General features: G+C 34.7%; 1 protein-coding gene across 3 annotated transcripts; it reads left to right on the top strand.

Annotated features, from left to right (window-relative positions):
* Nucleotides 1–10,528: 10,528 nt before the first annotated feature.
* LOC145074775 (nicotinamide/nicotinic acid mononucleotide adenylyltransferase-like) lies at nucleotides 10,529–12,781 on the top strand. Of its 3 annotated transcripts, none has more exons than XM_079021103.1 (10): nucleotides 10,529–10,763; nucleotides 11,101–11,213; nucleotides 11,307–11,380; nucleotides 11,462–11,547; nucleotides 11,665–11,748; nucleotides 11,861–11,945; nucleotides 12,039–12,118; nucleotides 12,218–12,319; nucleotides 12,399–12,457; nucleotides 12,538–12,781. In XM_079021103.1, the coding sequence occupies exons 2-10, from the start codon at nucleotides 11,137–11,139 to the stop codon at nucleotides 12,641–12,643; spliced, it is 753 nt and encodes a 250-aa protein (XP_078877229.1). In that variant the 5' UTR covers nucleotides 10,529–10,763; nucleotides 11,101–11,136; the 3' UTR covers nucleotides 12,644–12,781. The 3 variants fall into 3 exon arrangements, with proteins under 3 accessions (XP_078877229.1, XP_078877230.1, XP_078877228.1); XM_079021104.1 differs by having other exon boundaries at nucleotides 11,057–11,213; XM_079021102.1 differs by having other exon boundaries at nucleotides 10,530–10,763; nucleotides 11,092–11,213.
* Nucleotides 12,782–14,116: the final 1,335 nt, after the last annotated feature.

Raw genomic sequence — 14,116 nt, 5'->3', positions numbered from 1 at the left:
ACAACCCTATGCGGCCCTTTAAACCAGATTCCCCGTACCGCGAGTAGTTAAAAAGATATTATAACGACACTTATATAAGTCATAATAATAGCTCAAATATTTATTATAAATTTATAATAACAATACTAATTTTAAATATAAACTATATTTAAAATAGGGTAAGCATAACTTACTTACAAGGGGATTTTAGCTAGGAGTCGGGCTCTGTAGGGGCAGAACTTCGTCGCTGAATCTTTCTAAGAAAGATTCGTGCAGCGCTTCAGCGCTCACCTTACTATACTAAAACTACAGAAAGAGAAGTCGAATCACGAGGGACCGAAATGCTCGGGGGATAAGGAGAGAAAGACTCTTGAATCAAGAGAATGGTGCAAGAAATATGAGAGCCCAAGCCTCTTATTTATAGTAATTGAATTTACAAAAACTACCCTCCATAATTACTTAATGACCTTATAGTTATATAAACAACTAAACACCCCTTTATAATACTATTTTAAATAGATTTAATGATATTTGCACTAAACTAATGTCGAAAGAACTCAACATTAGTCTTATAATGACCGCATCGTCGATACCTTTCTAATGATATATACATATGTATATATATGTGTACGTATATATGATTTATACTTTATTTTAATACGTAAATATGCTATTATAATTTGTAACTCGTTCATACGAACTCCGTTTTTGACGTTATTTATATCCACGCGTAGGTGGAGACGTACTCTACAACTTTCGTTTAGACTCCGTCGGCTAATTTTGACTTTATTTTTAAAGTTATATTTTTAACAGATCGGGACAGGATTGGTCCGTTAAAATCTCATAACTTCTTCATCCGATGTCCATTTTCGTCTGTCTTTTTATTGTTACACTACTAATAATGAGATCTTCAATTCTCGTTTAGGTTGTGTCGGCTAAAAATCGCTCGATCTAATATTCGAATTTCGGACTGTACACTGCTAATCCGAAACTTCGAAAAATCGTAACTTCTTCATACGAAGTCAGATTTGGGCGTTCTTTTTATCGAAGTTCTTAGTTTAACATATTCTACGACTTTCGTTTAGATCGCTAAGGCTAAATCTCGCTCTATCATAAATTTACTATTTACGCTTCTCGGCGCCGTGCCGGTTCCGACACGAAACTTCGACGGGTCATAACTTCTTCGTTATAACTCGGATTTCGGCGTTCTTTATATGTACGGAAACCCTATGACATATTCTACAACTTGGTTAAGATTATTTATTCTAAATAATCTTTTTGTCGAAAAGTCGTTTTCGACCCTTATTGCCTCTAAATTGACTAGCCCGGATCTGCATGCGTTACAATTATCTCCCCCTTTGGATGATTACGTCCCGGAATCATCAACGAAATAGGGTCATATAATGACTCCATACGTCATCTCTTCATCCTAGGTAATAATTATAACTTCTACATTCCTTCAATTCTATCTCTTAAACTCATTGACTGTAAGAGTACTCGATCGTGCACCTGCTCTCTACCTCAGGTTAGACTCCAAATTATGACCTTCAAGTCACAATCTCGATCCTTGCTGGATACGGACTTGAGATAAGTTCTTTTATTACTACTATAGATCGATGTGTCATATTCTAATGACCTATCATCGTATGTTGCAACACTTAGACTTAGGTCTCTTAGAGTTAAATTCTAAAACAGACTATGCATTCCTTCATGTTCTAATGTGATATAATCACACTTTAACATTAGGCATTTCTAGCCACCAACTTCCTTAACAACGAGTGTGATACTTCTATTGATCGCTTTGATTTCAACCGTTTGGTTTAAGTCGGACGCTACATCAAACTTGGTTCTCTGAACCACACAACATACTCATCGTAGTCGGACTCGATTCGATACGACCACTAGGGTCGGAATATCAACAATCTTCTTAGTCATTACCGAAACGATGGTAACAACACACACGAAACCAATTACTAGCTTCTTGGTAACCTTGTGACTTTCCCTGATCCAAGTGTGAGTCCTGTGCTTCCGGTAGTATAGGCCTCTACTACCATTCACACCTACTCATACTCGTCTCAGGTATTGTCCCACAGTTTTCCAAGTCACCACACAAGAAAATCATATAACAGCTTAACACATCAGATATCAAAACGAAGGTTTTTATTATTCCTTGAAACTATTACATAGGTGTTCAAGTTCACCCTAGAATATGCCTCTAACAGGCTACATCATACGATTCTATGGCTACCTCATAACTCGATCTTTGGATGTCAAGTTGTCACTCCTGAATCCTCGCATTGTTATCTGCTTCGTCAAGGATCATTTGAAATGCTCTCGCCTTTGGCTTTGGCGGCACATTTGGCTTTGTAGCCCCCTCTCTCTTTGGGCAATCTTGCTTGAAGTGTCCTTCCTCATTACATTCGTAACACACCCTTTTATTGAATTTACACTCGTTGGCATAATGCCCATGCTTCCCACACTTGAAACAAGTTACTTCCTCACTGCATTTTCCAGAGTGTTTCTTTTTGCACTTCTCGCACCATCTTTCTTCACTCCCTCCTCCTCTAAACTTCCTGGTACTTGATTTGCTTCTCTCATCGGGCTTCGCAGACCCCTCAAACTTCCTCTTTTCGCCAACCTCGGTCTTGTTGGCGGCTCTTCCCTTGATCATCTCCTCAACCGACTTGGCAGCCCAGATAGCTGCCTCCAAAGTAGGTGCCTGACGCACTGGCACCGCATATTCCCATGGAAGTCCTTTTGCGTACTTGTCAATTTTTGTCAGCTCATCCGGAACAAGACGTAAGGCGAACTCCATCTTCTCTGTGAAGTTGTTGGTGTATTCATCAATAGACATGCTTCCTTTCTTTAAGGTAAGGAATTGGTTTTCTAGCTCGAGCAGATTTTGGGCTGAGCAGTACCTACGTTTGAAATGCACCAAAAATTCTGCCCATGTCAGTTGTAGGGGCTCATTGGGGCTCAGCGTCTTTCCCAAGGTATTCCACCATCGTACAGCGCCTCCTCGAAACTGACGCACTGCAAACGTGGTCTGTTGTTTTCCCTTGCAACCGCACGTCATGAAAGCTAATTCCATCTCCGAGATCCAATCCATGACCCCGATCGGATCCTCCTTTCCAGTGAAATTCGATGGCTTGCAAGTCAGAAAATCCTTGTACTTGCATCCATTCCTCTCGACTTCGTCATCTTGGTTGTTTTGTCGAACTATTGGTGGGTTGACTTGACCAACAGTCCCACTGTAGTTTCCTTCCTCAGTCTGCCCTTCGTTCAACTTGGGCTGTTAGATCTGAATAGTCGCTTCCTCACGATTTTGCTGGAGCAAACGTCTGGTTTCCTCCATTTGACGATCCAACATTGCTTGGATCATCGCTTGCACTCCTGCCATCGTTATTGGCTCAGCAGCGGCTACCACAACCGGTATTTGCTCAATCGCTGGGGGTTGATCTCGGTTCCCATTTGCATTCACGTTTCCGCTACGGGTTCTCGCCATCTTGATCTATACGCTGAATAAGGTGAATCTAGACCTTTACTTAGGATTGACGTTTAAATCATTCTTATCACTCCGAAACGTTTATATGCTAGTTCTAATATCGTAGTTAAACGCTTAGAATCCTAAACACATAAGGTTTCCAGATCCGGTCGGCAACAAACCATAGATCCGAACAAATAACAGCATATCAGGCACAAACATTTAGCACATAAAAGCATTTTAGGCACAATTCCTAAAATAAGCTAGTGCTCACACCTCACAATCATCGCTTAGCATTCTAAGTTTAAGTCTAGAAATAAATCCATATTCCTAGTTCGCTTAAACTAATGCTCTGATACCAACTGTGACATCCCCATTTTCACGGCCAAAAAAGACCGATGTTGTTTATGCTTTATAAAAATCAGAGTACTTCATTTTATAAAAATGTTGCGGAATTTGTTCCTAGAAAAACATGGTAAATACGTTATTAAAACATTTTCAAAGAAACGTATTTATTTCATTTTAAAACGTTTGGGATGTCATCGTTAATACAGAAACATAAGCATAAACAGAACTTACAATTATTTACACTAGTGATCTACATCTCTTTAAATCTCTCAGTGTAGTGTCACTTCATATCAACACCTGTGATATAAATAAACTGAGTGGGTCAGGTTGGGAAACCTGGTGAGTACATAGGGTTTTCAACCCACAATAATATAATTATTATGTTTAAACAATCAAATAATCAACCCAATTACCCATCCCCATTATCTTCTTTATTCTTAAGGATCTACCCTAAGAATCAGCTATTTCTCATTCATTCATTCCTAAGGATCATCCTAAGGAAACAACATGAAGTCCATTGTTGCCAATGACACTTTGGTCAAGCGCAGCTGCTAATCTTGTCACTTAGGCACAGCTGCCAGAATTGGGACATTTCCTATGAGGCGCTTATGCCGGTATTGACCCTTTTAACGCCACTGTCATGGTCATAAGGCTCCCTATTAGGCACAGCTGTTGATATTGTCCTTAGAGCGCAGCTGCTAGGACGTTTACCGTAGATCTAAAACATCTACGGGTTGTGGCGCAGCTGCCAGTGCTCATCTATAGGGTACTTGGTCCACTGCTGCCAATGTATTACCTATAGGGCACTAGGTCCGTACTACTAATGTTCATCTATTTCAGCTTTTATCCCTCATCATTCATCTACCCATGTTTTACGCAACATATTTTGTAGATATAAAATACTTTATACAGTTTAAATCATTTAAAACATGTATAAAAATCTTTCACCAGCATAGACAGCAAGTATTAAGACAATATGCACACATAACACGTAATTTATATTAAAATACTTCATATCTATGTGTAAGATGAAAGGGACCATGCACTCACTTGAGAAGGTGGTGACTCGGTACTCGGACAGCGCTTCGTTTACTTTAAAATAATTTCCTTCGACGAAACCTAGTATTATTACCACTAGATTTTAGTCTAAGATTTACCGTGACTAATTATTAGTCTTATTATTATTATTATATAAGCGTTTAAACAATACTTTCCAACCACTATGTACAGACAGGGGCCAGACATAAAACACCGGAGGGCATGACCATTTTGGCATATAGCACTTCTGAAATCCAACAACCCTATGCGGCCCTTTAAACCAGATTCCCCGTACCGCGAGTAGTTAAAAAGATATTATAACGACACTTATATAAGTCATAATAATAGCTCAAATATTTATTATAAATTTATAATAACAATACTAATTTTAAATATAAACTATATTTAAAATAGGGTAAGCATAACTTACTTACAAGGGGATTTTAGCTAGGAGTCGGGCTCTGTAGGGGCAGAACTTCGTCGCTGAATCTTTCTAAGAAAGATTCGTGCAGCGCTTCAGCGCTCACCTTACTATACTAAAACTACAGAAAGAGAAGTCGAATCACGAGGGACCGAAATGCTCGGGGGATAAGGAGAGAAAGACTCTTGAATCAAGAGAATGGTGCAAGAAATATGAGAGCCCAAGCCTCTTATTTATAGTAATTGAATTTACAAAAACTACCCTCCATAATTACTTAATGACCTTATAGTTATATAAACAACTAAACACCCCTTTATAATACTATTTTAAATAGATTTAATGATATTTGCACTAAACTAATGTCGAAAGAACTCAACATTAGTCTTATAATGACCGCATCGTCGATACCTTTCTAATGATATATACATATGTATATATATGTGTACGTATATATGATTTATACTTTATTTTAATACGTAAATATGCTATTATAATTTGTAACTCGTTCATACGAACTCCGTTTTTGACGTTATTTATATCCACGCGTAGGTGGAGACGTACTCTACAACTTTCGTTTAGACTCCGTCGGCTAATTTTGACTTTATTTTTAAAGTTATATTTTTAACAGATCGGGACAGGATTGGTCCGTTAAAATCTCATAACTTCTTCATCCGATGTCCATTTTCGTCTGTCTTTTTATTGTTACACTACTAATAATGAGATCTTCAATTCTCGTTTAGGTTGTGTCGGCTAAAAATCGCTCGATCTAATATTCGAATTTCGGACTGTACACTGCTAATCCGAAACTTCGAAAAATCGTAACTTCTTCATACGAAGTCAGATTTGGGCGTTCTTTTTATCGAAGTTCTTAGTTTAACATATTCTACGACTTTCGTTTAGATCGCTAAGGATAAATCTCGCTCTATCATAAATTTACTATTTACGCTTCTCGGCGCCGTGCCGGTTCCGACGCGAAACTTCGACGGGTCATAACTTCTTCGTTATAACTCGGATTTCGGCGTTCTTTATATGTACGGAAACCCTATGACATATTCTACAACTTGGTTAAGATTATTTATTCTAAATAATCTTTTTGTCGAAAAGTCGTTTTCGACCCTTATTGCCTCTAAATTGACTAGTCCGGATCTGCAGGCGTTACACTATACCCTATCACTCTTAAGTCATCACTCCCACCGAGGGTAAAGACCCAATCCTTAGTCCTTTGCAGGTACTTAAGTTGGTGATTTTAGTGTCACCAGGACATTTTGTGTAATTAGAACTTACATGTGAGCTAAGGGGCTTCGTAATTTGTACTCTAATATATGTTTGGTGAATGCGGAGTGCATGCATATATAAGATCGAATTATAAGCCGATATGACAGAAAGGTGGGGTCAAGGGGGCAGCGCCCCAAAAGGTTTTCGGAAATCTGAATTAATTTATTTATGGAAAATCTAAATTCTAGTGGGTAATTATAGTAAACAAATCTCGTCAATTTTGGTAACCATTGATTATGCCATTAATTTCGAGATTTACATAACTATTTTAGAAGATTGAAGATTTAGTAAATCTCGTTAATTTTGATAACCATTAATTATACCATTAATTTCGAGATTTATATAACTAATTTAAAAGATTTAGTCTAATCTGTCAAGTATAAATACATCTCATCTTTTGAGCCACATATAGAACCTTTTAGCCCTCGTTTTCTTCATCCAAACTCAAAATTCTCTAGCAATTTGGCTTACGTTTTCTGTACCTAAATCCGTAAGTGTCCCTTGAGATTATCCTAAGCTTAATTTTTTGTCCAGACATATGGTAAAAATATCAGTCCGGAAAGTGTTCACACAATCCAAGGGGAAAGTGTTTACATTAATTTTCTAACATCTTTCCCATTATTTTCTTTTTTCTTTGCTAAAACTTTGTGTTAACACATAATGACATAATCTTATTCCCTTCAAAGGGCATTAGATTTCATTCTCATGAGTATCCCATTTTCCTTTCATACCATTCCCTCTTTAGAGGAAAATTTCCTAATTTGCCCCTCTATCCCCGTCAAAGTCGGAAGCGTACTAAATTGCTCTAACATATTTTCATTAAGGCAGTGTTTGGTATATGAACCAGATCATAACAGAACTAGACTAGATTGAAATAACTTGATTGATGATTACTTACAAAGTGTTTGGTATGACTAGGCCAAAGTGAAACAAGATGTTTAAATTACTAAATTATCCTTCAACATTAAGTAGATTTTTTCTAATATCTTAATACTTTATAATGTATACATGTTGGTGGACCATTTTTTTTAAGACAATTGTCTTAAAAACAAGGAGAAGTTTTATTGGCCATTGAATTTATGATGGGTGGTGTAGATTAGATAAGTGGTGATCCATCTGAAATGAAACTAACCAATCAAACTTAACCTACCATAAACATTTATAAGAAAATCACACTATAAAACCAGATGACACTTTGAAACCCCATTTTGCTCTCGCCCTCTTCATTAGCATCCTCCGTCAAGTTTGTTAAAAAGCCACGACCTTCATTTGCTCCACAACAATTACTGAAAACCTCAGATCTGAAAAAACTCTATGAAAACCCTAACCAACATGGCCATCACCCCTCACTACCAACAATCGCCGCCAGTGCTACACCGTCTTCACTGTCATCGAGCGCCTCTCTCGCGTCCACCTTTAGTACCACTATCTATTCACTCTTTGGAAAGACCATAAAAACCACCATTAACATAGTCACGAATGCAACACAACACTACCACCGCTACATCGTCATAATCATTGCTACATCTATGCCAACACTATTTAGTCATTGCTTTTAGCCTCACACCATTCACCATGACGTTCATCACCACCATTTACAAGATTTCTCTACAAGATATTGTTGTATTTTTAGACTTGTATGTGTGTATGTTTGTGATAGATAGTACATGTGTGTATGTTTGTTTAAGATCTGGTTCGATCTTTCTTTCTTAGAACCTTTCTATTTTTGATTTTGTAGCACCACCTTCATCAGTATGACCTGAAAGTTCTGATTTGTTAGTTTATGTAATTTGTTAGCATAAAACTTTTCATGTGCCCGTGGAGCTACCTCCGCTGAATGCATGTCTATATCCGGAAACGTCTACTCTTGTGTCTATATTTTGAAAAAGCTCCCCATTTTTTTTTTACTATTATCGGTATTTTCCCAATAAATAAAGGGAGTTTTTACATGCCCTATAATACAGTTAACATGACCTATCAAATTAATTACAGTTGAGCTTTAATAAATATATTTACTTCAATTTAATTGTTTACTAATTTTAAATTTAAGCTTTAACCCTTTTGATTTAAAAAACGTAAATTAGGATACAAAATTTTACTGAAAAAAGACTTATGTAAAAATTTTCATATATAAAATGCTGGAACATATTTACAATATAACAAGAAAAAGATATCTATCAAGAAAAAAAATTCACCATTACTCCTTATGTTATGGTAAACAAAATACATTTTAACGTCGTAGGAATTTAGGATTAAGATTTTTAATAACCATATTTAATTTTTTCTATACGAATATATACTGTTTTTTCTTATTCAATAAAAGGACATTCATATTATTTTTTCTAATCCTATTTAATAAATTGACTAATTTTTGAGAAATAGAAAAAATTATCAACAAAACAACAATGTTGATATAAATGATAACGTTAGTTATTTTTTATATTTTTTTATTTTTAATCTTTATGATGATCCCCAACTTCTTAGTCCAGTTAAGAAATAATGTTATATTGTATAATTAGTATTATAAAACAAATTATATTTTTAAATAAAATAGCCATAACCAATTATTCAAAGTTCGATGACAATTCAAAGTAACTTTAGATGTTAAACCTTTAAAAATTTATGTTCATTAAGTATTAAGTATTATGTTCAAAAAATAAAGGGTTCAGATGAATTTAAAAGTATCTTTTTAGGTTTTTAAATTTGTATATAAGTATTTAAATATGGATATAATTATGAACATATGTTTTGTATAAACAAAAAACATAAATGAAATACTGATTTTGTCGATTCAAACAAGCAAACACTGAAAATATTTATTATAATAATAATATGCATAAGCATTAATATTAATTTGTGTTTCTATTTTTTTAATATTAGTTAATTTATTTGTTTGATATTTCATATTAAATGATTTCTTCATGAACAAGATCTATCAATGTAAGAATTGGAAAAAAAAATCAAAAAATACTATCTAATGTCATTAACGACCATATTCAAAAATGTTTTAGCAAATATTGTCTTTAATTTGTCCACATATAATCTTCATATGCTTAAGGTTATTAATCCTTAGGCTATGAGATATATCCATAACCCCGTAACGTCAAAAGTGAAATCATTCGGCTATGAGATATATTCATAACCCTGTAACATCAAAAGTGAAGTCATCTCAATAACATAAGAACACCACTTTCCAACTACTATCCTAGGAAATACATCACTCTTATCAACCCCAAATTTATTGTATTCTAAGCACATAGACTTGTATAATGAAGAAGCACAATAAGGGTTTCTTGTGTTAAGGAATTTTAGGAAGACCATGCTACGCCACCTCCACATATATGATGGGTGGAGTTCATGGGTTACCAAGTTGCCAAATAATCACCACAAACCCTATGAAACTGAGCTCCCAATATGATGCCAAATTAATTTTACAAAAACACCGGAATACGGTTTACTTTTTCTTTTGATAAATATGTCAGTTACAAATAATAAAATACCAACTAACATGCATACATTGTGGACGTGTTCTTTGAAAAATAAAATGTTTTCAAAAGAAAATTAATCGATACAATGAGACTATTCACCAAAAAATGACGATTCGACACGTCAAAAGGAAATTAATCAGAAAAATGAAATTATTAACCACCATCACATTCGCGTCCCACTGCATCGCGCGGGTTCCCTACTAGTCTTTAATAATATAACAATTACAAATTAGACATGTAATGTGATTATTTTATAATTATATACAATAAATTTAACTGAGACCCATTTATGCTAACAGATTTCGTTTTGGAGGTACACCGATCTGATTCAAACCAGTTTTGCTAGGAAATTGGAAGGAGTTTGGGTCATTGAAGTTTCAATGAAGGGGAAAGAGAGGGGATAGAAGGGTCTTTTTGTCATTGTGCCTTCTGTCCTACTGAAATCAGGTAAAATAGTCCCACTGACTTTGTCCGTATTTGCTTTTGTTCTAATCCTATCTACGCCTAACGTTATATAGAATGTTGTTTTGTCCCGCGTATATTACGCTACCTAATCGAGCTCCAGAAATAGATTCCATCCAAATCGCAAATAATCAACCACCATATCATCGACATGACTTATCGTTTTCTATAAAAGCATAAGGCTTTATTCGATTTTTCTGCCACTGATTATCTCAACTGAAGCTTTTCTTTGAAGCTGAAGTATACTTATCAACGAACGAATTTCAAGGTTAGACCTGCAATTTTATTTATTCAAATTATGTAGGTGTTCTTGTTACTGTGTGTGTTTTATTAAACGGGGATTACAATATCCTCTTTTGGGTTGAATTTGTTTTTCATTTATGTAATTGTATCCGTTTGCAAATCTGATAACTTTTTTTGCAAGGTGATTAGTGTATGAATGCTATTCTGACTTTTTTTGTTTGAATAGATATCAATTGCTTCTGTCGTTCTTGATAATATCGACTTTTTGGTGTATCTCTAATTGAAAGTCACCATGATCAATTTGAAACCCTAAATTAGCAATCGGCTGCCATTGTTGATGAGGGGCTTTTCAGTCTTTTCAGATAGCAGGAAAATACGAACCAAACGCCTCTACAAAAATGGATGTTGAGTTACCAGTTGATAAGTTAATGTTAGTGCCCATTGAGGAAAATGCTTCATCACATTCCAACACAAAGTAAGTCTTACACAATCATCATCTTTAGTGATTACTTTCTAAAATTAATAAACAATGCATAATTACTTTTTCACCCCTCTTACATTCTCACAGGGGAAAAATCCATGTAGTTTTGGTATCCACAGGAAGCTTCAATCCTCCTACATTCATGCATTTACGCCTTTTTGGTATGTATAGTTACTTTCTCATTTTATGTTTTTGGGTTTACACAAATTGTCAATTTTTTATTTTCATTTTTTCATGCTTAGAATTGGCAAGAGATGCTCTTAACGCAAAAGGATTCAATGTGGTTGGAGGTTATATGTCGCCTGTAAACGATGCATACAAAAAAAAGGTACATGAAGAAAAACAAACTTTATCATTATTTTCTTTTACTAAAATCAAAATTCTTTAGCATTATGCATAAAAAGTAAAAACTATAGACTTTGTTATTTTTATAATCTTTGCATAGGGTCTCATACCATCTGAACACCGTATTACAATGTGCCAATTAGTTAGCAAAAGTTCTGATTTTGTAATGGTGGATGCATGGGAGGTTAGTGGATTGATTCAAAAGTATTAACGCCTTTCTTTTTATTCAATATATATTAAATGTTTTGATTATTGTTTTCTTTATTAATTGATGCAGAATTATTTATCTGTTTTAGGCAAAACAAACTTCATTTCAACGCTCATTGACTGTGTTGTCAAGAATCAGAAGCTTCTTTTCTGATAATGGACTCATACCTAATGGTACAAAGTCCACCCTGTTATGACCAAATTACCCTTTTCGAGACCTTTGTTGGGATTCAAAATGTTCTAATTTTTTTGTTTTCTGAATTGAAGCATCTTTAAAGGTGATGCTTGTTTGTGGCTCTGATCTGCTAGAATCATTTGGCATTCCTGGAGCTTGGATACCTGACCAGGTAAATAAGTAAATTATTATTTTTGTGTAATTTTTCATCAGTAATTCTATAAATCTTAACATGAGTTTCTGATTTGTTTTTGTTGACATTTTATTTTAGGTGAGGAGTATATGCAGAGATTATGGTGTTGTTTGTATCCGTAGAGAAGGTCAAGACATTGAGAAAATCATCTCACACATAGACATTTTGACAGAATACAGGGTAGGGGCATTTACGTCTTTTCACCGATCTTGTTGCATATTCTTGAGCTTATCCAATTTTTGTAATTTGAATAATGCAGAATAACATCCAAGTGGTTGATGAAATAGTTCCAAACCGTATTAGCTCAACTTTAGTAAGGTATCCAAATTCCAATCCAATAAAATTCAACACTTTTGCTTTAATTTTTGGAGTTTAATTTTGTTTGTGTGTGATTTTAGAGATTGCATTTTGCGGGGTTTGTCAGTGAAGTATTTGACATCAGATGAAGTTATTGATTACATCAAACGAAACCAGCTCTACACAAACCAACAACAAAACGTGTAGCACATGGTATTATTACCTGGTTACATGGCATTTATAGACTAATTTTTTAATGGAATTGTTGTACATGTTAATAATACTATTATAACTGTTTTTGAATTATTGACAAAAAATTAAAATTTGGGAATGAACTTTGTGTTGCCCTGTGAAATGTGAAATGGTTATTGCGTTTCAAGGAAAAAAATAAAGAGAGAAATTGAAAAAAAAAAACATATTGGACCAAATCCAAAAAAATACAAGTGTTTCTATGGTAGTATTTCTTGCTCAAACGTTTAGTTTGATAAAAATGATTAATAATAGTCTTTCATTTTGTCTTTCATATTAACTTTCATCATTTCCTTTTGGGTTTTCTAAATTTTCATACATTTCATCTCAATTTTCGCAAAGATTTTGGGATTCTTCTTGTATCCACTATCCCGTATCTAATTTTGAATAAAAAAGCGCTACATATAAATGGTTGTGGAGATATATCTCTATTCTCTATTATATACCTTATAAAGCATATTTGGTCGAACGTTTAAAATTAAGTCGTACAAACCATAATGCAATATATACAATCAATTTATACATATAGAAAATGTAAATCTTATCCGTCAAAGCATTGAAAAAGTCAAAGTAATATGTAATTCAAAAGTCATACTCCTGTCGGTTAAAATTCAAATTCATTCACAAATTTTGTTAGTTTGACTCGGCCCATTTTATATCTTGAATTTGTCATCCGCTAACTGAACCCATATTCCCTCATTTTTAGCATTTTCAAATCATCATTATCTCCTAAATCTTAGACCCATCGACACCATATAATTCAAGAAATCAGGTTCTCTGTGAATTATTTTATCTGCTGTTGATTTTCTCCATGTTTGCATCTATTTTTCTTTGAGCTTCGGTCTATTTGAACCCAATCAAACCTCCAAAACCAGGCAAGTTTTACATAAACATATTACACATAAATCTCTTATATTTCTGTACATTAGTCAAATGGAAATTTGTAAGATCACGCCCACCTACAAATTACACAAATGATTTAGGTATTGAAGCAAGTCGTTGTTCTTCTCCCTACCATCGTTACACCACTCATCACCACCACCATAGCAACACAGCAAATGCGCACCACCATTGGTAAGTCGATGTCCCTTCCCTGCCTTTGTTCTGCTATTTATGTGAGTTTATTTTGCTCAGTTTTTGTTTTGGGACAATAGGTTTTCTTATATGTGAGGTCGTATGTGTTGCAGGTTTTACACACATACTTGGAGAACAAGATTTCGACCAGCTGCTTTCATCAGCTATCAATCATTAGCACTATCATCCAACCTTCTCTCTCTCTCTCTCTAGAAACCCTAAGTCGCCTATTATCCAACCATCGTACAACCTCACTACCATTTCACCATTGCATATCGTCGACGGCCTTTAGAATGAAGAAATTTTAAAAAGAAACAAAGAAACAATGATGTTATGGACAGATCAAGTGAAATACAA

Source organism: Lactuca serriola, chromosome 9, assembly GCF_051521515.1.
Source record: "Lactuca serriola cultivar US96UC23 chromosome 9, Lser_US96UC23_V15, whole genome shotgun sequence".
NCBI lineage: Eukaryota > Viridiplantae > Streptophyta > Magnoliopsida > Asterales > Asteraceae > Lactuca > Lactuca serriola.
Note: the sequence above shows the minus strand (reverse complement) of the source record. Positions and strands in the feature narration are given on the sequence as shown.

Excerpts from the sequence above, each read along its gene's own strand:
- LOC145074775 (XM_079021103.1), top strand. The coding sequence starts at position 11,137 with ATGGATGTTGAGTTACCAGTTGATAAGTTAATGTTAGTGCCCATTGAG. Across the intron at positions 11,214-11,306 it reads TCATCACATTCCAACACAAA|GGGAAAAATCCATGTAGTTT; the intron begins GTAAGTCTTACA and ends ACATTCTCACAG. Across the intron at positions 11,749-11,860 it reads TAATGGTGGATGCATGGGAG|GCAAAACAAACTTCATTTCA; the intron begins GTTAGTGGATTG and ends TATCTGTTTTAG.